This window comes from Lingula anatina, chromosome 3 (assembly GCF_051362555.1).
Source record: "Lingula anatina isolate TDL-2025a chromosome 3, LinAna3.0, whole genome shotgun sequence".
NCBI classification, from domain to species: Eukaryota; Metazoa; Brachiopoda; class Lingulata; order Lingulida; family Lingulidae; genus Lingula; species Lingula anatina.
The window spans coordinates 2,621,729-2,649,537 of NC_141769.1; the positions used below are offsets into that span (position 1 = coordinate 2,621,729).

The 27,809-nt window shown below is 39.4% G+C and overlaps 1 protein-coding gene across 5 annotated transcripts; it reads left to right on the forward strand.

Annotated features, from left to right (window-relative positions):
• LOC106158185 (CD109 antigen) lies at positions 1-27,809 on the forward strand. 5 transcript variants are annotated; one of them, XM_087009385.1, is made up of 36 exons: positions 1-192; positions 550-713; positions 1,913-1,938; positions 2,749-2,932; positions 3,604-3,674; positions 3,973-4,098; positions 4,416-4,455; positions 4,693-4,777; positions 5,153-5,261; positions 5,500-5,727; positions 6,423-6,719; positions 6,986-7,084; positions 7,348-7,410; positions 7,824-8,009; positions 8,283-8,432; positions 8,695-8,805; positions 9,112-9,163; positions 9,762-9,954; positions 12,150-12,267; positions 12,564-12,677; positions 12,976-13,077; positions 13,437-13,565; positions 13,786-13,924; positions 14,129-14,305; positions 14,471-14,561; positions 14,832-14,988; positions 15,292-15,366; positions 15,646-15,823; positions 16,223-16,419; positions 16,876-17,022; positions 24,923-24,985; positions 25,313-25,422; positions 25,715-25,862; positions 26,115-26,217; positions 26,437-26,530; positions 27,012-27,809. In XM_087009385.1, exons 1-36 carry the CDS (start codon positions 122-124, stop codon positions 27,187-27,189), a joined length of 4,575 nt encoding a protein of 1,524 aa, XP_086865511.1. In that variant the 5' UTR covers positions 1-121; the 3' UTR covers positions 27,190-27,809. The 5 variants fall into 5 exon arrangements, with proteins under 5 accessions (XP_086865511.1, XP_086865512.1, XP_086865513.1 ...); XM_087009386.1 differs by lacking the exon at positions 9,762-9,954 and adding an exon at positions 9,974-10,160; XM_087009387.1 differs by lacking the exon at positions 9,762-9,954 and adding an exon at positions 10,360-10,543.

The following is a 27,809-nucleotide window of genomic DNA, read 5'->3' on the forward strand; positions in this document are numbered from 1 at the left end:
TATATATAAGACGTGCCGCTTCCCTGGCCTGATTATAATTTTAGTTCACTTTGGTGAACATCAACGGTCACACAGAGAGTGGTTTAGCCTGGATTATTTTTATACCTCTTTTGTTTTAAAAATGTGGACGCGGCCTGTGTTTGGTGCCGTCGTGGCAGCGCTGTGGATTGCGTGTGCTTATGGATATGATAGGTTAGTTCAAATGTTTACTGATATTTTTCTTTTTTCATTTTTCTCTGTTTATTTTTTCGAACTGCTGTAGCGTCTTTCTTGTGCCAAAGAACATTTTACCATTCAATGCTCTAGCTCTGGTTTAAATACAAATCATTGGACCAGTATACAAACGTCTTGGAGGCTTGTTAGCTTAAAAAGTGTCCATATATTACCAAAATGAAGTTAAGTGCTTGTTTATGCTGATTTTATGGTCGACGATACCTTGAGTTAAAGCTCAATATAACAGCGGCTTAAGTTTTTATAATTTGGCGATCTAACGACTTGCTTTAATACTTTAAAATTTATTTTTCAAAGATTCATTGCATTATATTTCAGTTCCTACATAATGATTTCCCCCAGAAGATTCCGTCCTGGTTTGACTTACGACATTAGCGTGTCCATATTAAAACTGGACACCCCGAACTTACCGGTGACAATTACCGCCGTCATTGACCGAAACGGCACGGCAATTGCTGGCGGTGTCGGCGTGTTTCGTCTCGGTAAGGATTTAATTACATATTTAATTACATGGTCAGACACATAATTAATCTAGTAAAGGGACATCAGTAATAGATGTACGGTTTGAAATAGCGCTCATGCGTCGGACGTCCTTCTCTTTTTATAACCCCCACCCTCTAAACCAATCGGGCACTCGTCGAAACCCTTGACATTATTTATAGGTTAATAATTATGTAAAATGTCTATGTAAAACATGAAGGGATTGTATAATTCCAAGGAGGCTTATGTGGCGTTTGAGACAGCATTCTTTCTATCACTTTATCCATCTTCGATCTGCATATTTATGGCAGAAGAAGACAGGCAGGTCAACAGTCTTGCTCTGCTGGCACTTGTTCTGGTTCGTAAGTGAATGTTAAAGATGACCCTCTATCTCCACGGTGCCCTGATTACAATACTGATGTGAAGATACCGGTACTGCTAGATATACGGCTGGTTTATACTTTATCTCGCACTCGTTCGATGTGGAGGAAAGGGACAGTTTGAGATAAACCGAGATCTAACATGGTGTCAACAGAGCTTGTTTACAGAAGAAATGTTATTATTTATCCCAGTGCCGTGCGTGCATGACAGGTCCCGACTGTGGCATGTACTGTGATAGTATGTACCGTATATGAAGGTACGCAGTTGTTAGCTTCATGCCTTTAAAGAGCCACCGTATCTGCAGTATAATTGATGTCCTCATTCCAATTTGATTCCCTTTATCTGTAAAGGTGTATGCTTTATCAAGGAGTCCGGATATGTAATAGCAAGCGTTGATGTTTTCTCCAAACCACGAATGACTGTTAAGGCTTTTATCGTTTAAAGATAATGGCGATGTAGCACCAAATTACCAGCGGTTAACCTTATTTGACACATCTCAAATTTAAATTAAAAAATACACACTGAGCAAAAATATAAACGACCCACGCAAAACTTAGATACATGTTATTAGCATTATGGGTTATGTATATATTTGTTAAATCATTCAGGGTCAGTTTTGTTGTTCAGTGTACTCCAGATTAAAAATAAAATTTTAAGACAACACCCGCTCATTTGGAGTTGGGCTCTATTACATGTCACGTAAATAATTCACATGGGATATTTTTGCTTAGCATATTTACATGCATTATATCTCTGAATGTTAATGACATCTTATAAAATATCCGAATAATTTTTCTTTTCTTTTTTTTATTTATTTTAGGTTCATCTGGGACACTGTCGATTCAGGTAAGCTCTATCTTTTAAGTTCATTCTCTCTCTCATTTTCTTTCTCTCCATTTATATACATTAGCGCAACACATGCACTCATTTTACATTTGTAATATATATATTCAAAGTAGTGTTATCATTTAATTACGCAACTAGCGCCTGGCTCTTATTGACATTTTAATATATTCCACTTAAAAGTGCAGAGACTAAAACGGGCGACTATAGCGACGGAAGAAGTCAATTAAACCACTCCTAATCACCACTTCAAGCTGCACTAAACATGTAAAATACATGAAAAAAAGTACTAGAAGCATTTACTCGCTTGTGGTATGTTTATCCAAGAGTTTTAGTGCAGCTCATTAAAAATAAAGATAACAGATTATATTATCCTCAAATGTACGAAGCAATTACATGCTGTAAGTATACATGACACTCCGCATAGGTCGATCCCATCTGATAACAAAACTGGCTTTCGGCAAAACAGGTTGTCACATTCATGAATATTGTTCCTTTCCATCTTCTCAAAACTAATCACAACCTGGGCGTTGATTAAAGCGACATAACCGACTCTATGAGAAAAACAAAAACTGAATGTGCTCCGTCTTTATTTCTACAAAATACATGCACAACGTGCGTAGATAAGAACACGTGAACAATTTTGATAAAAATAGCGCTCCTGCTAATTTATCTGTTAAGCTATTTATCTAATCATATTTTTTATTTATTTCGAAATAATTGCCGTAAGAGATAATAGCGGTTTATTCTAACATGAAGATAGCACAGATATGTTTCATGCTGTAGCAACCGTTCTCACGACCATTCTTGTAGGTACCGAGAGATATAGAACCCGTCAATGTCTACAGATACTATACTTATTACGGAGACTTCAAGTTAAAAGTGATAGGTAATGGCGGCCTCACCTTCACCAATGAGACGTGGTTGCAGTTTGATTCCAAAAGTCTCTCTATCTTCACCCAGACAGATAAAGGGATTTACCAACCGGGACAGACAGGTGAGTGTCGTGACGAAAGTAGCTTCACTGGCTAATTAATATGTTCACCAACTAGTATACTGTACATGTATGTGTACTGCTAGTGTATACAATGGTCAGCTTTACCCACTACTCTTTTCTATTAGCTGTTTCATGGCCGCTCCCTCAATTCGCAGGTCTTATATTTTATGTTAATTAAAGATGGCAAGGAACATAGACAAGTGTCAGATCATCATAAGTACTTTATTATTCGCAAATCTGCTTTGAAAAAAGACGCTTCGTTTGTCATGTTTCGCCCACCTTTTAACTATTGCCCACTTTTTCATACACTTAATAAATGTTTAAATACACATTGCAACATCCAAACAGATATAAATCACTCACAGTTGTCTAAATATACCTAGTGTTTGCTGCTTAAATTTAAAAATATTTTTGATCATTCGAATGGAGCAATGAATTATTCAACCAGTACTCATATTTAATTTAAAATCGCGCACTCTAGGGCAGTTGTTGCATTAACTATAACCCTCATGATATGCAGATAACTCAGGTATAAAGCTGTCATTTCTATTATTCTAACATGGCTGTAATGATTTCCTCGGTGACTCATTCCTTGCAGAGTTATGTCTTTCGCGTTGTCATGGTGTAATAACATCACATTTGAGAACTTTATGTTGAATTTTATTTTCCAGTTCGCTTCAGGGCATTCGCCACTGGTCCCGACTTGAAACCCATCATTGCTCCTATGACAGTTGAGATATACGTAAGAGTGTTTCTTTTTTAGCCTCATAATTATTAGATAGATGTAATTGAACCTTCGGAAATCTAAAAAAATCTTTATTGCCCATTTCGATTGATTTGCATCTTGTTGATATGGATGTGTAATTTTGTTTAGAAATTCATGAAAAATTAAAATGATCTCAAGTAATATCGTATCTTGAAAAACGTTGAAGCTCCGCTTTTCACTCCTGGGAGTTTATTTATGGATGTTTACAACTAAAAAGATCATGAACGTAAACATCCTTTCCACAAACAGAAACTGAAAATTGTTTATTAACCAGGACGCCAGAGAAAATCGAGTAAAGCAGATGATCGACGTCCAGGGAGAGGCTGGCATAGTAAGCAGTGAAATGGCGCTGCCTTCCGAACCAGTCTTGGGAGATTGGAAAATAAAAGTCAAGATCTTGGTAAGTCTTCGGCATGATTGCCGTGGTTTTAGTGGTAGCCGACCTGTGATTTGGAAATCCTCGGCCAATTTCGTCCTGCGAAACGGAAACACGCGAGGTTGGCCAATATACTTTCCTTATGGTAATTTTTTTTTCAAAATTGGATGGATGTAAAATTTACTTCTTAGAAATTGGCACAAAGTTGTAAAGTATAATGATGTCTCAAGAATCTGCCAAATATTAAATTGGAACTTAATTAATCACAGTTACTGTCCGAGATCTTTAGTGGTAAAATATTTTATCAAACTATTAGTCTTATGTACATTTCCAACTTGCAGGGAGAAAGTAAGGAAACAGAATTTGAGGTCGACGAATATGGTAAGCATGATATTGTCTTAGATCAGACATGTTTACATTGAGAAGTTTTATATAAAGACCTGATTAAAGATGAAAATGATAAGCATTTTAGAAATGTGAATAAAAAGCACAGTTTAAAGTAATAAAAACTTTATTCCTGACTAATATAAGATAATTTTATCTTGTTTTCACTCTAAAGCTCCTTATATGTCATGTAGTAGTACCAGTATTTAATACCTTCATTCTGTCTGTTATCAGTTTTACCGAAATTCGAGGTCAAAGTTGAACTTCCACCATATATCTTAGAGGACGCCCCTTCAATTACTGGAAAAATTGTTGCAACGTAAGTAAAAAGAACTATTATTACCAACTAACCAATTAGCGAAATAATTAAATCATTTTTTTGAATAATAAACAATAACAATGTCATTTTGATAAAGACATGCAGTAAGATGACAGTGAATTTAAGTCATTTTTTGCATACAGTTAAAATGAGGGTAGTTACTTTTAAACACGCTTAACTTTTCTGAAGTTCTTAGAATAACCGTGAGGGTCGATTGCATGTTTGCAACAACAGAACACAGATGCTGCAACATTGTACAGTGTATAGAGCTTCTTCCCTACATAAAGATAAGGACAAAGATATATATCGCTTATAATTATCTATTTATTTATTTAAATATTTATTTATTGAAATATTTATTTATTTGCACAATAGATACACCTATGGTAAGCCTGTGGAAGGTACCGTTACTTTGAGAGCAGTTCCCACCTGTTGTAAGAAATACAGGTACAACGGAACGTATGGTGTTGAACAAAGAATGGTGGTAAGTAGATTATCCCATTTTACCAACTCATTTCATATTTTATAAGTTTTTAAACCAGGTTATAAGGCTGACTTTGTTTGGGGTACTTTCGCAATGCCACTAGTTTCTGCTGCTCACTTCCATTCTGTATTAAGCATTTAAGCATTAAAGTTGACTTTTATCACTATTGCTAATGAGATTGCAAGTGAAATAAAGGCACCGGATAGCTGACTAAATGGGATATTTTGATATATTTCAGTTGGACAAAGTGACAGGGGAAGCGTCCTTCACTCTTCTCAGGGAAGACTTACTGATAGGCCACAATAATATATACGGGATTGAGGTGAAAGCGAACGTGACAGAGACCCTCACTGGCATCACGCTTTCTGGAGAAGAATCTAAATACTTCGTGAACTCGCCATATAAGGTCGAATGGCTGCAGAACTCCCCCAGCTCCTTCAAACCTGGCCTGGCCTATAAAGGATATGTAAGTTTTTTTTTCAAAGTGAATTAAAATTTGATTTGATTCCAGGATGCTTCATGATCGAAACATGACTGAGTATTAGATAGATATCTCCTTAACGCGTTCACATGCAGAAGAATGTAGTCCTGCTAGTAATATTACATATTCCACATTACGTTAAACCAAAATTGTCCTCGACCGGTTCGAAACTACTCGTAGGTCACACCTGTTAACATCGTGGAAACACGGTTGATTCTTATCACCAAGCACTTGCAAATAAAGTAAACTCTGTGGTTAAATTGTAGATGCATGGGAAAACCTATTAAACAAAGCAGTATGATTGATGAACACATATAATATACTACTTAATTGTCCCGGGTGCTTCTATTTCCTTAATAAAAAAAATAAAAAATGCGTATTACATGTACCAGCGATGCTATTATAATTTTTTAGTTTCATTATATGTTTTCAAGACATTGGTGATGGCTTAAATTATAATGGTTTAGCACTGAAATGGAAATTTTATGGTAAAAACTAAAAGTCAGTATTTTTAACGTCCTGGTTAATGTTTGTGAAATACAGACATTAATTTTGGCATAAAACATAACGTCATTTATGGCGTCGCGTTCAGACGATGTCATTCTTTTTTTTTTTTTTTTTAAGGCTAAGGCGTTGACACCTCTTAATCGCTAAATCGGTGTATTTTAAAACTTTTTCAGGTGAAAGTTACATACCAGGACGACACGCCATTAGGAAAACCCGCCACACTGAACATCACATCCACGGTGAGATACAAGAACCCCAACCCAGACCCAACCCCTTCTCCACCGTTCATCCAACCCGTGCCCCTTAAACCCGTGGGCATTGCCAAGCGTTCCATCGCCTTCCCCGGACCGTGGTGGTATGATCCCTTACTGTCAAGGGAGGGACCATCTATGCTGCTGTCCATCCCAGAGGACGGGATAGTGGAAGTGACCCTCACGCCACCGAGTGACGCCCAGCAAATGGATTTAAGGGTGAGTATCGTTGGAACACTAGAATAAAACGAATTGTTTATACGATAGAGTGATTAGTAAATATAGGAAAAACATGAGAGTAGAGATGAGAAAGGCTTCTATAATGGTAACAGTCAAATTTACTCAAAATTAATGTAATATTATCATCTTCAATTTCTTCCAACCCTTCTCCCCGAGAAAACTATAATAATAATAATAATAATAATAATAATAATCGTTCAGTTGCAATTTGTACAATAGAAACTAAAGTAACCCGTCTCTTTTAGGCTGAATATGAAAAGAGGACAGGTTACAGGAATATTAACAGGATGCACTCTCCCAGTGACAGCTATCTACAACTGTTAGTAATCACAACGGATGCCGTGGTGAGTAAGAACATAAACTTGGTAGTGGAAAGTTATAGTACCCTGTATATCACTACTCAAGAATGACGGCTTATGATGGCCTTGAAAATAGATGTCAAACGCTGTTTGCAAATTTACCCTGAACGTGTTCATTCATAGGGTACTTACATGTGGTAGTATTTTTGTGCGTTCGGATTACCCGTAGGCCTTACTAAGTACAGTACCTCGCATTTGCATATCGTACCCCTTTTCAAGTATTTACGATAACATTCTTACTTTTTTAGGCGGGACAATATGCCACATTTGCTGTGACTACTACTGAACAAGTCGACCAGCTGAACTATCAGGTAGGGTGAGCCTGAACACTTTCGGACCACGTGACGAAGTGGTTCACGTCATAAACTTCGCTATCGGCGGGAAAAAAATTGGCGCGGAGATTGAAATGCAAATAAAATTTTTCACTTAGTTAATGTGGACAATACTTACACATAATTTTGTTCAGTAAATAAGTTTGTAACCCACCCATTTAGAAGTCAATGGCATAATCGAGATAGTTTTTAAAGAAGAAACATTTACAGTATCAGAACATTAATTCACTCGATATTCATACCGGAACCGTCTACATTAATCTACTGACGGTGAATTGGTAGACAATACATATAGCTACTGTACAGGTTATATACATGTATATATAATAGACCCTACTCGGGGGGACATCGTACCTGATTGTTTGCAGTACTTTCTAAATTCATATTCTTAGGTTTTGGCCAGAGGCGAAATAGCAGCATCTGGGGTTGTCACGCTGACCAGTTCAAGCACCTTCCGCATCCCTCTGACGTCATCGATGGCCCCCCGCGCCCAAATGGTTGTGTACTATGTGAGACCTGACGGCGAGATTGTCAATGACGGCGTGAGCTTCAATGTAGAAGGCGCTATTCAGAACATGGTGAGTTGGCAACGAATAATTTTTTTCTTTGAAATGAAGTTAAGATTTATTTTTTCTAGAGAAAAAATATCAGCTTGTGAGTTTAGGGGTTTATAAATAAATAAATAAAATTTCATTAAAAGCTTTGCGGGACAATTCATTAGAAAATGAAACTGCTTATCATAAAAAAACTAAAATTTTATTTCAATCAATCCTAAGTAAAATTTGAAAAATAAAGATAAATAAATGTCACCATAAATTAATCGTTTATTATCTTTGAAATTGTTACTTCAGGTCTCTCTGAATGCGTCCAGAAGTGAGGCCGAACCTGGACAGAGTGTGGACCTCAGAGTAAGAGCTGACCCTAACTCTGTGGTCTGTCTCCTGGCTGTTGACCAGAGCGTTCTGTTGTTAAACAAGGGGAATGATATCACAAAAGATGGTGTAAGTGCTTCAATGGCGACATGTACTGACAGTCAAGCACGTCCTCTTGTAAAACTATTACGTTGACTTTTAAACAAATCGACATGAAGTAAAATTACTCGTTTTTAAAATTGGAGAATGATTTTATACACGATGGGTTTGATAATACATACTCGGCCTTATGTGATGTACAATGTTTCTGATGAATAGATACCAAGTTGCTTTACTTTAAACTGTTATAGACATGTACTATATTATGGTCTTTCGATGAAAAATAATTCAGATTATGGAAGAAGTGAACCAATACGGTGGATTTGGATTCTATCCCGGACCTTTCTACAGATACTGGTGGCCGTACAGTATCTCTGGGACCGACGCCAAGGACGTGTTTAATGTAAGTTAATAAATAAGGCTTGTTCCTAGCTTTAAAAAAAATTACTCCCCTCTTAAGTTTTTTTTTACTCAGTTATGAAAGGCATGGTCCATAATGTAAGGAATAACCCTTGCAATGGTTTATTATTTTATTTCCCATCAGTGTACCATGCTGTCTTTCAAAACCCGTTTGCAAGCAAAACGCCTCTGTACTATAAACAGAGAGATTCAATGCTTTATATCTTGCTGTTTACAGTACAAACTGTTTTAAGGGTGAAATATGTCTTTTACTGTTTCATACATCTAATTGTTAAATTTTACCTTATAGAACGCCGGGGTTATCATACTCACGGACGCACTGGTCTACGAAAAAATCGAGGGTAGGTTCTACTTTTTTCCTGCTTTAATGTCCCTTTTCCACAGGTACGGAGATAACCTTTGTGTAAAGTGGTGCTTATATTCTTAAAACGTTTTCACAACGATCTCCTTATTAGATATATAGGTCTCAATGATCATTATTTATCCTTCATTATTAATCAGAGTAAGACTTATATGACAGTACGCTTAATTTAATTACTTTCTTAAAGATTTACTTTATTACGAAAATATGTTTAAAGTAATATTCCTATCACATTTTACCTTCGGGTTTCCAAAAAACTGATCGAGCTTTGTCCTGTAATAGGATCCCGTCATATTAATTGTTTAAAGAATCAATCCTTTACACTGCACTGCTTATCCTGTAAAATCGCTTCTACTTGTCACCGCTTGAAATGCAATGAAACTAGCTTGTGTGTTCAGACAGGATTGCTTCGACCTGATATCGGCCTAAACTGCATCTTCTAACGACAGATTTGCTTTGTTAAAATCCTGGCGTCTGGTGACGCTTTTTAGACTAATACCCGTTCGAAAATAATCCTGATTTGAACAAAGCTTCGTTTCCCCCCGGCTTTCTATCCCTCATTCCCTCCACATTTGCAGAAGGCGGGGCCTACGCCCGTGGCGGAGGAGGTGGTGGTGGCGGTATTGCCTTTAGTGCCGTAGCTGACACTAATTTGGCGGCGGCACCCGGTCCTGCTGCAACCAGTGGTGGAGCAAGCGAAGGGCTTCAACCTGTGACCCGAGTAAGAAAATTCTTTCCCGAGACTTGGATATGGAGTAAGACAACTGTAAGGTATGTTATTTGATTGTAGAGAGGCATTGGTACCTAACAACAACATATCGGCCAACGGCTACATTCGCTACTACTACTTCAACTAGGCAACCCGCCACAACCACGGTGCCGCCTGTTGTATCAACGCCTACACGTAAAAGTGGGACTTCACCACGGGTGCGGCAATTCTTTCCGGAAGCTTGGATTTGGGACACATTCAGCATGAGGTGTGTAGCGGTATATAAATCCATAACCGTCGCTAGGTTGAGGCAGATCTTGGATGACAAGATTAATTTCCTGTTTTATTTCCTGGTACGGCTGTCCCCAAGGGGCCGTATCCGCCATTCCCCAAAACCACGGAATGACTTGCCTGTTTACGCGCATGTTTTGGTATGAATTAGTAAGGATTCTTTAATCCCATTGCAGTATTTAGGCCCATACCTTATTATAAAACCATTGACAGTATAGCTGAGGGGCCGTTGGGTGTACCCGGGGCTCCAGGCCCAGCACCCCCAGCTACCCAAGGCCCAACACAGAGTAACTTACAGCCTGTAACTCGAGTCAGGAAACTCTTCCCAGAGACCTGGATCTGGAGTAAAACAACTCTAAGGTATGGTATTGGCTTGTGGAAAAGTACGCACTCTACTGATCGCTCATATAACAAGTACGAGTACGCAAAGAACGAGGGATACCTAGGGCGGATAATCAGGATAATCACCACGCGCCTTTGCACTTCCGCTTTCTCTTTCACTAACGGGAACCCAAGCAAACCGAAGTGTTCTAGGGTCAGTGCAGTTTAACATGTGCTTCGTTATGTTCTCGACGTGAATGGGTCCGAAATATACCCCCAGCGTCTTATCGCATTGCAGTCCGAAGGCCTCTGCCTTATTACCCAGGTGTTGATGGCCTGGATGGCGCACCTGGAATGTTCCCGCCAGCTCCCATGCCGGTAGCATCACCTAGGGGATCGGGCAATAATGTGCAACCTGTAACTAGAGTCAGAAAGCATTTCCCTGAAACTTGGATCTGGAGTAAGACAACTGTAAGGTACGGTATAAAAACACCCTATCGACCGGTACTTCACAGGCAATAACCAATGCCTATGACGTCTACCGTTTCCCTGTGTACTTCCCAGAACAACCCCTGGGAGGCAGGACCGTGCTACTTCCACCACCACTAACAAGGAACATTCCAAAAGCAATCGTCGAATGGTATTGTGATAAATTCATGAATGCTTGTATTAGAAGTCCATTTTATCACATTGCAGCCCATAGACTTGTACCCAAATATTTGGAAATCGGTGACCGCAACCGTGCACTCGCGTCCGGTCCAGTTCCCGAAGAAAGTGTTGACTCGACTGATTCCTCGGGGAATGACTTACAGCCCGTGGGTAGAGTTAGGCAATATTTTCCCGAAACTTGGATTTGGTCCGAAGTTTCGTTGGGGTATGTCGTATTGAAATTGCGGCTATTTCACCATTTTACATTGGCCACTTACAATAGATGACTTCATAACCATGGGCATAAAAAGAAAATATCATAAAATACATGGTAGTTTATGTGGTTTGCATTTTCATTCGTGATCTGGTGAGTATTGATCCAGATATACACCCAAAAGGGAGTCGTTGCTTTTACACTGCCTGCTAAATATTGGCCTGAAATAGATAATATGTCGACTGATATTCATGAATAAGTCATTTAAAAATAGCCGCTATTTCTGATGTCGTTCAGCAGTCATTGACAGTAATTTTTGTTTGCGTGCAGTCACCATGGTGTAGGGCATGTAAGAAAGGGCGGGGAGTACTTAAAACTTGCTTCACAGTGTAGCCTGAAGCAGATCGATTGAACAGAAACGGATGGATTAGAGATTAGTGGCATAGAATAAAATGGAACGGGGTGAAAATAAACAAAATAGAACAGATATATAAAGGGTAAAATTCAGTATGATGTAATTAATAATTTTGTCATTTGCAAGATGAATTTATCAAGGTTAAAAATTTAATGTTATCTGAAGTTGTAAATATAAAATGTAATTTGTAATCGATGGAAATCATATGTTTGTCTTGTATATATGTACCAAAAAAATCATTTTCGTATTGTAATACACATACAAAATGTAAATTTCACAGGTGCCTAGCGAAAAGCAGTAAAAAAGCAACCCCCAAAGTTTATCTATTTATTTTATTCATTTATTTATGCATTCTGTGTGTGTTTCAGTTCCTCCGGCATGGCAGACATGAGCGTCGTGGTTCCAGACACCATAACCTCGTGGTCAGCCAGTGCGTTCGCTGTCAACCCAGTCACAGGTCTGGGAGTTGTTGATGACCCATCCAAGGTAAGAATGATGAACAGCACAGTTTAGATGCTGGTGATGGTGATATATATGGCATGAACCGTCATAGTCTTACATATGTTTTAGCGTTTCTGCTTTTTGGCAATTTCTGCTAATTGTTTTTTTTTTTTTTTTTTTTTTTTTTTTTTTCTTAATAAATAGACGATGCCTTTGTGGATGATAGCCTGTAATATTCTTTTTTTTTTTTTTTTTTTTTTTTTTTGAAAGCAACGTATAATATTCTTGTTTTTTTTTATAAATCATTGGTATTAACAAGCAGACTTATCTTTTTTTCTCAGATTAGAGTGTTCCGTCCATTCTTCGTTTCCTTCAACTTGCCGTATTCTGTCACCAGGGGAGAAGAAATCATCTTACAAGCTGTCGTATTTAACTACATGGACAGAGAGCTGAACGTAAGTATCGGCAGAATTGCTCAACATATCAGAGTTGAATGTAGATACATTTCAAGAGAATGCCGTGTTGGAAACGGAACAAAGTTTATAGCCTTATTTAATTATCTAGTAATTAAATTACTAAATTATCTGTCATTTATTTATTTATTTATTATTATTATTAAATTCATTATATGCATGTTATTTTACCAATGGTCTTTTCTGTTGGTGATGCCTAGAGTTAGGGGTTATATAGTCTTTATAAGCTATTCAAATACTTATTGCAGGCAAGGGCTCATTTGGATTTGTGTCTTTTCAGGTAAAAGTTACCCTGCCAAATACAGGGGGATTCCTGAATATTGTCAGAAACATGTTTGGCGAATTTTCCACATCGGCCGAAGAGCAGGTTTTACGTATAAAGGTTGGTTGATAGTAATTCAAATTTCACGACCCTCTAAAATATTTTTTAAAAAGTAACGTTCAAGTTCGAATGAATATATATAATTATCTGTTAGAGATAGTAATATGTGAAAAACTCCCTTCTTATATGTAGCACCCATATTTTAATTTTTCATTTTTCCCTGTTGCTTGTTTCAGTTACAAGGTACAGTGTGTATATTTCTGTTTGTTCCGCTCACTATTTCATAAAACGAATACAGGAATAATAACAAATGATTCTACAAAAATAAAACCATTTCTTATAAGTTTTTTGTCAATATTATCATGTGAATCGGTATTGAAAGCACCCCCTCCTTAAAGTGATTTATTTGTCACCTTTAGGTTCCTGCCAACACCGGGAAGTCTGTCTTCTTTCCAATTGTTCCTGTTGCCCTCGGCAGGATTGACGTAGAGATTCGCGCCCAATCCAACATGGCCGCTGACGCAGTGAGGAGACAGCTTTTAGTGGAGGTAAGAGTGCATCAGGATTTCTTGATAATAATAATATGTCATGTTGTTGTCTGCTTTAGTTAAAAAGAAATATGTCACACAAATAAAAGGCTAAAGAACATGAATAAAAAATAAATAGAGAGAATAAATAAAAAAGGTAAAATATGACCATTGATTTATATGTGTATTTTACATGTGTAACTCACATGATGTGTAACTGAAGTGTTTTGTTCGTAACCAGGCTGAGGGTCTAGAACGTGAACTGAACAGAGCAATGATTGTTGATTTGTCTAAATCAAGAACCTTCTCGGCCAACGTTGATCTTGCATTACCCCAAGGCGTTGTTCAAGGATCTGCCAGGGCGTCTGTCTCTGTCATAGGTAGGTACGGTGACCTGTCTGCATTAAGAAGGATACAGAACTTGTCATTTTGACATTTTAAAGGAATGGGCGTGATTTAAAGATAATCCCTATACTACTGTGATCTTGAAAATTGTAGACGTTTATTTATCTGCGTCAGTACATATTTGGCACTGTATCGTTGTGCATCCACGTAAGCGCTTATTTTTACTTCTTATATTCCAGGCGATTTGATTGGAAATATTGTTGAAAACCTAGAGCATTTGATGCGCTTGCCATCTGGGTGCGGAGAGCAGACGATGGCTGCTTTGGCGCCAGATGTATTCGTGGCCAAATATTTCAAAGCGCTTGGCCAGTTGGTGGAACCTATAAAATCTAAACTAATTGGGTTTATGGAGAAAGGTACGGACTGGTCAAGACGTAAATTACACAATTAATAGTTGTTATTTGGGAAACCTGTAGTTGGTTATTTAAGCCTATACACGGAGACCAGTTGCACCAATTAAGTTTTTATTATGATGTTTAAAGGTATATACTGTGATGCTTCAATTGTCACGTTTTCTCTAGGTGTTATGCGCGAAATCACTTATCAACACCCCGATGGATCCTACAGTGCTTGGGGGCCGACAAAGAACAATAAAAAAGGCGGGAGCACCTGGTAAGCGTTCAATATACGGATGAGCTTTTCTTCTCCCACAGTAATACCGCCCAAGCCAATAAAGCTATGGCTAAAAATTAAACATAGAGTTTTTTCTCTGTCTGTTTCCCAGTAGCGGATACCTCGTTTCTGATTTGTTTTTTGTTTTTTTTTTTTTTTTTTTTTTTTTTTGCTGACCTTAGTTTGGAGCATATGGTTTAATGTCATTTTTGACAGCACAGTCTACTTGAATTTATTTCATATTATAGCAATTTGCTTCCAATGTTTTAGGCTGACTGCTTTTGTCATGAAGATATTCCACCAGATCAAGGAGTTCACCTTTGTCGACGACGAAGTTCTACGGAAGGGTCTGCAGTTCCTCATTAATAACCAGGCCGAAAACGGCTCGTTCCCCGAGGTGGGCAGTGTCCACAGCAGAAACTTACAGGTGATTACGACCATCTAAATGCTTGGCAACACGACAGTACTCAAAACGCTTCTCTTCATATTACCACATATTAGTCAGCACTTGAAAGCAATTAATTGATACATTATTTTGGTCATACCTTTCTTGGTGCATAAAATCTTGTTTATGCAAGGTTTGTTGAATTAAAATATACATGTTAATCTACAAGCTATTTTAAACCAACTTATATCTTGCTTTATGACGATGTGCTATAAACATTTGCAAACGTAGTGAAACAAGCATTTATAAAAACGTATTCTCAAACAAAGATTATTTTGGTTCCAGGGTGGGTCTGGCAAAGGGGCGCCCCTCACAGCATTTGTTCTCATTGCACTAAAGGAAAACGACGATGCAGTCAATGTAAGTACATGGTACATAGAAACACATCGGATGCTTACATTCATGTATATACATTGGTATTATTTCGGCAGTTTTTTGTACTTCTAGTTACTACAATTTTGTATTAAATGGGATAAGCTGATAAGTTTAGTATCTTGGAAATTGTATATTATAAAATTGTACAGGAGGTAATGTACAAATTAAAAAATATATATATAAAAATTGATTGACTCAAAGATCATCGAGATTATTTTCCAAGGCAATACAGCATGTTACAATGATACGCTGTGTCTTTTACAGGCTAACTGGACAGAGTTCCAAAGGGCCATTTCCTCTGCTGTTTCGTTCCTGGAAAACCAGCTGCCAAGCCTAAACGATCCATATCCTCTCGCAATTGTGACCTATGCACTGCATCTAGCAAAAAGCCCGGTTGCTAACATGGCGCTCAACAAGCTCAACGCCATGGCTACATACGAAGGTATGTATAAAAAATCGTTTTGTTGGTTTCATCTGCAGCCCGCAATGAAATATATTGTGTATTGAAATGTGATACGAACTGCCATTTTTGCGTCAAATGTCAAATGTCATGAACTGTCGGCTAATATTGTATAAGTTTACTGAATAAAATTATGACATCCAGGGATGTGCAAACATGTATGCAGAATTCTGCATCTTTATGCGGCCGCCGTAACACTGAGATTTGGTGTTCTCACTGATCGCTTCATACTTTGGAAGCAGCATTTTCAAACATTTCTATGGCATTGGTAGTTTTTACACTTATTAAAATAAGAATGGCTATAGACGAAGGTTGGCAAGTACATTGAAAAAAGAACTGTGTTCCTGGCCTGTGGATGTTAATAGAGCTTAATGGTTTCAGATGGATACAAATACTGGAAGATAGCTGATACTCCAAGGTGTGAATATCGGTACTGCTACAATCCACCAACACAAGAAGTTGAGACTGCTGGTTACGCTCTCTTTGTTCACAACGCCATTAATAATGAACAGAGCATTCCAATTCTGAAGTACCTTGTCTCCAAACAGAACTCTTATGGCAGCTTCGGCTCTACACAGGTGAGGGTGGCGGTCAATATCTACATGAGGTGTAGTGTATTATATATTCGAGACGTGATTCTAAATAAGTCTGAACTGCTTACTTTTGTTTTCATAGAAATACATGATTCATTTGTAGGTAATTCGCTTCTTAAAGTGTTTATTTAAAGTGTAACAATATTCCCAACTGATATTAACATATTTTTACAGTATGACTCCTTACTATCATTGCGAGACTTAATGTGTTCTTGTCAAAATAAGTATGAACGATCCAAGAATACAAGGAACACTAGAAAGCTCACTCTGTTTTGTAATTCATGATGCTAAAGCTGGACATTTTTTATCAAAAGCAAAGCTCAAAGATGTACTTTCATCGTTGTTATCCTGATGCCGGGACGTTGTGGTAGCACTACTACTAGCCCTGACATAGTATGGAAAGCCCTGATTGTAAGTTAATGATTGTTATCCTCATTCCAGGATACTGTGGTAGCGCTTCAGGCCCTGACCGAGTATGTGGCATTGTACGCCACCACCAGAGATATGACCATCCGGGTCACAGCAGGGGGCTCCTCGGAATCCTTCACTGTCAATGATCAAAACGCTCTGGTTTTGCAAAGAGCCGAGGTTAGTTAATTAATAATAAATAAACTGCTTCGAATACCCCTATATATATGCATAGTTAATTGGCTTCAGTGAAATAAAGATTTTAAAATTTAAAATGATAGTGTGGTTACAGGTAGGTTTAAGTTTATCTCGTTTCAGTTTTACATACCTCATATTCCAGATATGTCGAATAGGAGCCCTGTGTCCGGAACCGCGCAAATTTAGATATAAACGTAATTTGGAATTAGGCTCGAAATACGGACACCGTTGGAAACTTTTAGATAGGATAACGCTTTAGTATAACCTTCCAGATTCGCGGTCGAAATCTTTACGTCTAAACGCTACAGAGGAAATCCACACTGACAAGAATGACCAGTTTCAATCGTTTAATGTGAACTCGTTGCCTGCTCAGGTACATTCTGACTCTCTATTCAATATTACAACCTTTAGTACGTACTCCAGCCAATGGCTTCATACACTTCCTTATCACTGGCTTCTTAATGCGACAGGTAAACAAGCCCTACTCAGCCTCTTCAAAATTGACACAACGTATTATAGAGAATACAATAAAAGTTATGACTTGAAATTATTGACATCGTCTATGAAATATTAAATGTCTCCGACATATTCCTCCCTTTCCCAAACAAAGAAAAATGGAATATATATATGAAATTTTTCTTACTTTGTAGACGTTCAAATAATTATACGGCCTTACTTAAAATGAGAATCTCAATTAAACCCTGCAAGCATTACCATGGAAACCCTATTTACCAAATTATTTTAATCTAATAATAATAATAATAATGTACGCTACACACTAAGTATTATGCACTTTGCTATTAGCACCAGGAAAATTATAGTCATTAAAACAACACCAAGGAACATATATATATGCATCAAAAAGTTAGCAATAGTAATAATAACAATGATTCTGAGCAAGCAACACCTTGAATAAGCAAATGTAAAACGGTGCTGAGAGCCGGCTGCGCCAGCCTCTCCCTATTTTTTTTCTTTAGGAAGAGGGACATAGGTTTACCCAATTGCTCAGACAGCACAAAAAAAAAACAAACAAAAAATCGAGTTGTCTCTCGACCATTTGCTTTAACATTTCTTTCTTTTTAATATATGAGTCATTTGTTCTCTAGTTAGAGTCCATATATCTTGTGCGTAGCCAATGCGAAGTGACTACCTCCACCAGTAAACCCAAACGATTCGTAGCCCACCATGACGATCGGAGCGCCGATGATAATAGCGTCGGAGAGTGCAGGCCGCCCGTGCGTTGTGTAGATTACAGACAACTCGTAGGATGGAAAAGGGCGATGCCTCCATAGGTGGAACCCTCTCAGCTATCACTCCCCGCTGGTGTTAACATGTCGTAGACCACAAATCGAAGACGGCCCGGTAATGGTTGTAGCCGCGCCCTATTTGACACTGCTACGGAATTCGCTCTGAAACTGAAAGTACACTTAAAACGCAAAATGCGGATTTTCTGAAAAAGAATTCATGTTAATTGAAAAAAAAATTGTTATAAGCGTTAATATTTTATCCTTTTACTCCGTCCCCTGGGCTATGTGCTCTCTAGAAGAAAAAGAAAAATATCATTAGGGTAGTATACGAAAATCATTATCTATCTACAATAATATTGGAAACCAAAATTACTTGTACATTTCCATGCTTCCTTGGGTCATGCGCTGTCTACCAGAAAAATGAGAAAAAACATTAGTGCTATATCGAAAATAACCCTATATCCACATTAATTGTATCATAGTTCATAGAATCAAGTGACAAAAATATGGGGTATGTATACCTGCCCTTGCTAGGTATGACATCACCCTCCTCATTCTTTATGAACACATTTTGAATCCAAATTTGAGCTCGCCATGTAAAGAAAAATAAATCTTTACAAACTAAATGAAATTCAATATCATTATATTTCAAGACTCCCAGTGGATTCTGGGATAAAATGCTCGTCTTGCTCGGCGTGGCTTCTTGGATGGTCACCTTAGTAGGCTCTTACTTTTTCTGAAAAATACAAGTTTTACATGAAATTAGCGAATATAATTTCGTGGGATAACCCAAGTACCAGAAAAAAAGAAACAAAGAACACCTCACTAGGTAACCCCCTAGTATTATCATGAACATGTCATTCATGAACAACCTGGCGACACTGGTCAGCACTTTAGAATATGCCGATACCAAAAGGAACATTAGCCGCCCATCCTACAAAGTCAAATAACCCTCGTAGTTTTGTCCGAGACGAATGTGCACCTTCGCTCGAACCGACTGGACCCGCCCTGGCCAAGGCTGGTACAGCCGTTTGAGAGTCATTTTACCTGCAGAAAGGGTTAAAGTTAACCGTTATCCCCTTCGCCCTTGTTCCCTGTCCACTGAGGTTATGTACACCTCCCTCAGTCTGTTCTACGTAATCCCGTGTTACTACGGCGATCCGTATCCATAGTCTACCCTGAGACTACCAGTCTCCTCTTAGACTACCAGCGGTTTCTCCCTGGTGACTTCTACCGTCCATACGGCCTTTGTCACCGCCAAAGAGCTGCCTCTGGGTCACTAGGACGCCATCAGGTAGCTGCTGCCACCCCCATTTCACCCTGGGGCTAAAATACCAAGCAATATGCTTAAAACCGCCATTTTTACTTACCCATGCTCCTATCTATGCATGGAGTCCACTTCCATATTCTCTCCCGACCCACTGTCGGTTATCCTTAACGCCTTGACAGGCTGGGGACCGTCTAGTTCGTCCCCTTCAATCTGCGACAACAGCGCATCTTCCTGTTCCGTTGCTTGGATACATCTTTTCCTAAACCTTGTATTATGTGAGTGCGTGGGCGTGTGGTGTCGTGTCATGGTGTTATGCTTGCGTTTTGCATGCAATGTTGGCCTGCGTGAAGCTGCCTGTGACTCACCTCCAACACTTACCGGCATCTCGGATTCGATCCTCTCCGCTACCTGGCTACGCCCGTTGGAGTTACTTACCGCTGCGCGCTGGTTGACCTCTGCCCTTGGAGCGTTGGCGTTGACTGGTGTGGTACCAAGTTGCAACTCAGCTCTTATTGGGTTGGGTCGTCTCCTGAAAACTCGACGCGCACGTGGTCTGATCTCATCCCAGGCTAATCCTCTGTCCACAAGTCTTAATTTGTCCCTGTTCACTACACGCGACTTACCTGTTTGCTGATGACTTACCCAGAAGACGTTCCCTCTTTGTCTGGTCACTGTCCAGACTGGGTCCCATTTTGATCCAAAAGTCACGTTATCAGGTGCGAAAACAATAACTGAATCACCTACCTCAATTTTGTTAGCGTTCGCCTTAGCGTCGAAACGTCTTTTGTTCTCTAATCTAGCTGCCTGAAGATTATCTCGGGCTGCCGTTAGAGCGTCAGACAGATCACTAAGCCGACCTTTCAAAGGATGATGGTTATTTGATGCACCTACCAACGTCGACAGTGGCATTCTAGGGTTCCTGCCATAAACTAGGAAAAATGGTGTGTACCCGGTCACTGAGGAAACACTATTCCTGTAAGCAAACAAAGCATTAGCTATCTGCTCTTCCCATGTGCGAGTATTGTTGTTAACAAGGCGGGCCAATAATCCTTTGAAACATTGATTAAACTTTTCAACTTTGCCATTACATTTGGGATTATAAGCTGTGGTCCGCCTATGATCTACACCCATTGTTTGAAGATAATTGCGAAATTCCCCCGCGCTAAATTCGCTACCTCTATCTGTGATGATAATTTCTGGTATGCTATGTCTGGGAAAGAATTCTGTAGCTAAAGCCAATTCAACTGCTTTTGAAGACTTGTCCGGAATGGGATAACTTTCGGCCCAACCCGTTAAATAACAAATAACATTCAAACAATACCTGTTTCCCTTTGGTGATTCTTGAAACGGGCCAATCAGGTCCATACCCACAACTTGAAAGGGGTAAGCGGGCATTGGCAATTCGCCTAAGGTGGTTCTTTGGGGGGTGCTTTTATGGGCTAGACAAGTCGGACATCGTTTTACCCATTTAGAAATGTGTTTCCTCATCCCTTTCCAAACATAACATTCCCTGACACGACAAAGGGTTTTATAAACGGACATGTGTCCCACATCTTTATGGCAGCGGTCAATGATATTGTTCCTGAACTGTTTAGGCAGCAATAAACGCGGATAATCGGGCTCTGTCGGATTAGGTGGTCTGACCGAGTAAAGAATCCCTTGGAGAATTTCGTAATCTGAGTCTTCGTTTTGGGCTTCAGCTATCTCCGCCGGAAATTCCGCGGTTTGGTGTTGTCTTATATCATCAACATTTAACCCATCGGCTTCAATTGGGATGTTATGTAAAGCCATGCTATCCGGAAATGACCTTGGATCCACCCAATCCTCTTCCGTGTCGATAATGGCTATTTCCTCGCGCTCTGATGGGAGTCTACTCAAAAAATCCGCGCACACGTTTTTCGCGCCTTTTATGTATTCAATTTTAGGATTGTATTCAGCTAAAATTGCCGCCCATCTTTGCAATCTCGCATTTTGCAGTTTAGAAGAAAATAGCGCTTTCAAGGGCTTATGATCGGTGTAAATGGTCAAATCCGCGCCCCACAAATACGGTCGCAATTTGTTGACATTGTACATAACCGCGTAAGCTTCTTTTTCGATGGTAGAATACCTTTGTTGACTGGGTGACAGTTTGTGGCTGACATACTGAATCACTCTATCTTCCCCTTGCTCGTCCGTCTGCACCAAAACACCGCCTATCGCGTGATTACAAGCGTCTGTGTAAAGTTTGTACGGCTCGTTTATTCGCGGGTGTGCCATCACTTTGTTGGACATCAGCAGTTCTTTTAATCTGTCGAAACTTCTCTGATGCTCTTCCCTCCACTCAAATCGCTCGTTTTTCTTCGTTAGTTTGTACAATGGGGCTGCTACTCTCGCAAAATCAGGGACCGTACGCGCATAATAGTTACAGGTGCCTAAAAAGGACCTAACATCTTTCGCTTTCCGCGGCGTCGGCATGTTTTTAATTGGTTGTAATTTGTCGGGATTGCTGCGAATCCCGTCTTTGCTTATGATGTAACCAAGGAGATGTACTTCACCTTTGGCAAATTCGCATTTCTTTGGGTGGATTTTGAGGTTAGCTTCGCGGAATCTTTCTAAAACCTGACGCACATGTTCGACATGTTCCTCCATTGTTTTCGAGAAAATCACGCAGTCGTCTATGTAACAGTACACCGACTTCCCAATAAGGCCGTTTAAAACGCGATCTAACAGCTTCTGGTAGTGATTAGGTCCGTTAACCAAACCAAAAGGGACGCGTTTGTATTCAAATAGACCTTTGTGGCAAATAAAAGCGGTTTTATGCATATCTGCCTCGTCTAACGTGCACTGGTGAAACCCCTGTTTCAGGTCCAGGACGCTAAAATACGCCGCTCCTCCCATGTTGTCAAAGATGTCGCTGATAAGTGGCAACGGGTACCTATCGACCTTTGTTATCTCGTTTATTTTGCGGTAATCGACGCAAAATCTCATGGAACCGTCCGATTTCGGCGTAAGAAGTACCGGGGAACTCCACTGACTGTGACTCGGCCTAATCACGTCATTATCGAGCAAATTTTGTATTTCCTTTTCTATGAGTTCCCTTTTTGCTAGTGGTGCGCGATAAGCTCGTTGTTGAACGGGTCTATTGTCTCCGGTGTCGATTATCATCGGCAACAGGTCGCATTTGCCTAGGGGATTCTCGGTAGAACTAAATACGTCGCGGTATTCGTTGATCATCGCGTCAATATCGGCATTTCCCGATGACGGTGGCAACTGAACTATTTCCGCGATCAGACCTGGCCGTCCGTAGTCGGTCAAAGACCATTCTTTGCCGAAGAAAACCATTGTTTTTTGTACACAATTTATTTCCGCGTTCCCGCTCTTTAAAATATCGATCCCCAGTATCATTTCATGCTCAATATTCGCGATCACTACTACCTCGAAAATGCTGGCCCCGTCAATTTTTATTCTTGCTTTGCCTTTGACCTCGAGTTTCTCTCCCGACACACTGTAAATTTCGTTTGTCTTCTCTAAAAAACACGTTCTACCCGTTGCTTTGCAGATCTTTAAAAACATGTCTAAACGCAGGCAACTACAACTGGCACCACTGTCAATCAAACTTTTGCACTGCACGCCGCTAACGGATAGTGAAACGCCTAATCTATAACTTAGTGGTTTGGTCATAGCGCCTGCCGTAACTAGTTTAAATGGTTCCTCTGTCGTCTGAGTTGGTAACATTCCGCTTTTTTATGACCCGGTTTGTTACAGTGAAAACATCGTATCGTACTCTCCTCACGCCTGCCAGTATTATCTCGGACCCCTTGCGGTAAACTGTAACTTCCCTGCGAACGCGACTGTTGGTGTGGCCGCTGTGTATGTTTGTGCGATTTTGGAGTGGGGTTTGGGGAGTTGTATACGCGCGTTTCCACTTTTGCTATACGCGTTTGCATTTGCTCCTGTGCTTTTAGTGCCTGTTGTATGTGTTTAGAGGTTTCCTGTAGTTGAGATAAAAGCAGTGCAGTATCTTTATTGACCGCGTTAACAGAAGATATGTCCATATCTTCCTCTACTCTGGGTGAAAAAACTTTCTCGGCAAATTTGTTTTGTGTGATGGTGTTAGTTTGCGGCGCGTGGTGACCCTGCGTGGTCATTTGCCTAAAGATTTCTCTCCCGCAATTTTCGTTTTCGGTCCACTGAATGGCAGCCTCCAGAGTCTCAGGTCGGCCCCTGACAATTAATTCCTCAGCCAATTGCTGATTCAACAATCCGCGCGTATAGGCTCTTACTATAAATCTTTCCGTATCCGCGCCACGTGGAGCGGCGTACGCGCGACTTGCCGCCTCCCTAAACCTTCTATTAAATTCCAACAACGTCTCGAACGATGCTTGACGTAAAACCTCCAATTCCGATTTAAGGCGCTCGGATTCATTCGCAGACAAAAAAGAACGTTGAATGTGTTCTTTAATAACTCTCCACGGGGTTTCCAACCTTTCTGGCTGCGTTTGCAAAAACCTCTCTATCTCCCTCCTGAGGGCCCCCCTTGACGTTTTCGTTACCAATTTAACTGCTCCCCCGACAATATCATGTAAAGAAGCATACATTACCTCTAAGTCGTCTAGGTACGATCTTACCTCCGACACCACCGCTCCGTCGCAGACTGTTATACCTTTAGCCGCCTCTTCTATTCTCTTCTCTTTGATAGAACGCACATGCCCTCCTTGAATGTCCTGTGCAATTATTTGCAGCGTCTCCACGAGTTGCTGCATCCCCTCGGCCATTGTGTAAGCTCAGATATTCCTCTTGCGAAACGTAAAAATTTAACTGGCGAGCGACGCCAAAACGTGTCCGGAACCGCGCAAATTTAGATATAAACGTAATTTGGAATTAGGCTCGAAATACGGACACCGTTGGAAACTTTTAGATATTTAGTATAACCTTCCAGATTCGCGGTCGAAATCTTTACGTCTAAACGCTACAGAGGAAATCCACACTGACAAGAATGACCAGTTTCAATCGTTTAATGTGAACTCGTTGCCTGCTCAGGTACATTCTGACTCTCTATTCAATATTACAACCTTTAGTACGTACTCCAGCCAATGGCTTCATACACTTCCTTATCACTGGCTTCTTAATGCGACAGGTAAACAAGCCCTACTCAGCCTCTTCAAAATTGACACAACGTATTATAGAGAATACAATAAAAGTTATGACTTGAAATTATTGACATCGTCTATGAAATATTAAATGTCTCCGACACCTGGAGTATAGTTCTCTACATGTACAGTTTTGAAAGTGAAGAGATTTCAGATGAAACAGATATGAAATACAAAAGGGACACATTGTGATATTATTATTATTATTATTATTATTATTATTATTATTATTTCAGTTCCCCGACATTCCTCAACAAGCCACTATTTCAGCTCGTGGATCAGGTTCGGCGCTTGTACAGGTAAAAAAATACTTGATGGCTCTTTTCCAATAGTTACTCCCCATGTTTACTATAGGGCGTGCGATAGAATTTCTTTATGGAATCCCAGTACGTAGAATCATGAAGGATTCCCATGGAGTCCTGTAGGATCCCTACTGGAGACAGATGGAGTCATATATGACATCCTAAATGGAATTCTCTTAAGAACTTCTCGTGAAGCCTTCGGAATCTATCTTATTATTCAGTTAAGACGATATTACGTTTTGTAAGATTATGAAATGTTAGTGAGGTAACCAGATCGCTTGTTGGAAGAGTGTGCTTGAAATGTAAACGGTGTTTTTGTTTTAGGTCACTGTCAAGTATAACGTCATGTCGGACAAGAGGGAGAAATCGTTTGATCTTAACGTGACCGTACTGGAGGAAAGCGATAATGCCATGAAATTGCGAGTCTGCACCAGGTAAAGTTACATGTACATAATACGTTATTATCAAGTTTTGGTTTAGATCTTCCATTAAATGCAAACAATGCCAAACCACACTAATCCGCACAAAATCCGATTTCAATATATGTGTATGCTTTCATTGTGAAATATGGTTCTGTAAATGATGCTACTTCCAAACAATAAATAACACCTTTTCACAGAAAAATACTTTTTTAAAGAAGGTCAAGTCTCTCTAGCATTGTCGCTACATTGCTTACATTAGACCGCACAGCCGTTATCAAATATCTCTTTTATTTCAACGTGGTAGATATCTCAAAGCCGGTAAAACTGGAATGGCCATAGAGCAGATTCAGCTACCAGGAGGGTTTGATGCTGACATGGAGAGTCTGAAAGATGTCGAATTCATTCAGAGGGTGGAAAAGAAAGAAAGGAAGGTCGTTCTATACCTTGATGAGGTAATTAGAAAAAATGGTTGATAATTGCAAGTCTGGGGTTTACTTTTAGTCGGTTAGAATAACTTCTGCGATGGCATTTCTTCGTCACCAAGTTTACTGAACATTATATGCTTGTTTTAAGGAAGAGAACATGCATTTCAAGCCCTTTTAATGATTCAGCAGCTCCTTGATTGTATTTGACTTAATCTGTTCATGGAATTTTATTGAAGGTATTTGTACATTGTACATTTATGAAACATGTATGTATTTTAGATCGATCAGAGGGCCACGTGTGTTGACCTGACGCTGTATAGAAGTGACTTGGTAGCCAAGACACAGCCTGCCATTGTTAAGGTTACAGATTACTATTCACCAGGTAATTATATTCATTCATTTTTGTATCTGTTCATTCATTTGTTCAATCTTGGCTGATGTGTTGGCTGATCGATTAATAAAAACTAAAAATGATAGATTATTGGATGGCTAGACAGTTTTTAAGTCGCACGTTACGATCAGGCAATTCCAAAACAGATAGTTATTAATATTTGGTAAAAAGATGCTTCAGTTTCAAATTATTATTATTTTTTAACAAAAGGTAACGAAGAAGTGGCCTCTTATTCCTCGGAAAAATTGGAGAAGGTCAATATCTGTGACCTGTGTAAGGAGAACTGCGAAGTTTGTTTACCACAGTAAGTGTTAATAATAAATATTCTATAAATAATTAATCTTTGGTGTGCGGTTATGCATACCGGGGCCTCGGGGTGTTATTTGAAATGCTTGTACCAGGGGCGGATCCAAGATTATTTGAAGGGGGGATGCGAAGCCGACCCCCCCCCCCCCCCCCCAACCCCCACCACCACCACCACACACACACACACACACACATCGGGTTCGGGGCCCAATGAAGAGCCCCGGAAAAAGTTGGTACTTTAAAGGGCGAGCGTTGTTATTTGGTATGGTTTAGATCTATGATTCAGCTAGTGAAAATTCCAATGTCAAGAGGGGACCAGAAATCGAAGGGGGACAAGACCCCCTGACCCCCTCTCTAATCCGCCACTGTTGTACGTATAATGAAGTGATATACTGACATCAACCGATTTCCCACCATTGGAGGAGAGTTTTCCGTACATCTTATAATGCAACATTAAGCTCTCTACTCTTACTTTCCAGATTTAGCTGCCGAGGCAAAGGTAATGGTTTGCACCGCGATGACCGCCACTGCGACAGGTTTTATTATTGCTTCTACCAGAAAGTTTACTACGCCTTTAAATGTCCAAAGGGATATTTGTTCAATGGGCTTTACTGTGACTTTGCCAGCAAGGTCACCGATTGTAACGTGTTCAAGTAAGAAGTAACCATTTGACGTCGTGGCAACGTTGAGACATCAGTAATTCCTGGCACTTACATGTTTACTACACAGCGTTTTGCTTAATGTTGTTTCCATTAGGGAACTGGCATTTGATCACAATAATATAAGCCTATTGCAAAATCAACCAAGCAATTGTCTTTTTGTATACTGACAGGAATTATCAAAGACAAATATCGTTGATTTATAAAATCCCTTTTGATGCAAAATAGCTAGTAGAGACAGCAAACACAGTAACAATTTTTATTATATAGAACAAGGCTACTTGCAACTTTTAAAACAAGCATTTCCTTAGTGATACAACATTAGGGTTTATATAAGAATATTTAGATATGTCACGTCTTCAGTTCGATTGTACTGTTATTTCAAAAATGTAAAGTTTATTTTATAATTGTTCCACTTAATGTTGTATTGTAATGATGTAGAAATACCCAAATATATACGTTTCTCTGTACGTTTTTGCGGTTGTAAAATTTGTAGAAAAACAGTTATTATAAAATATAATAACAAGACGCAGAAGTGTCAAAATAAAAGCAGGATCTTTTTTGTCACTTTGCTTCGAATTCTAAAGAAGTTGTCAATAAAGTTCAGATTTGCAGTGA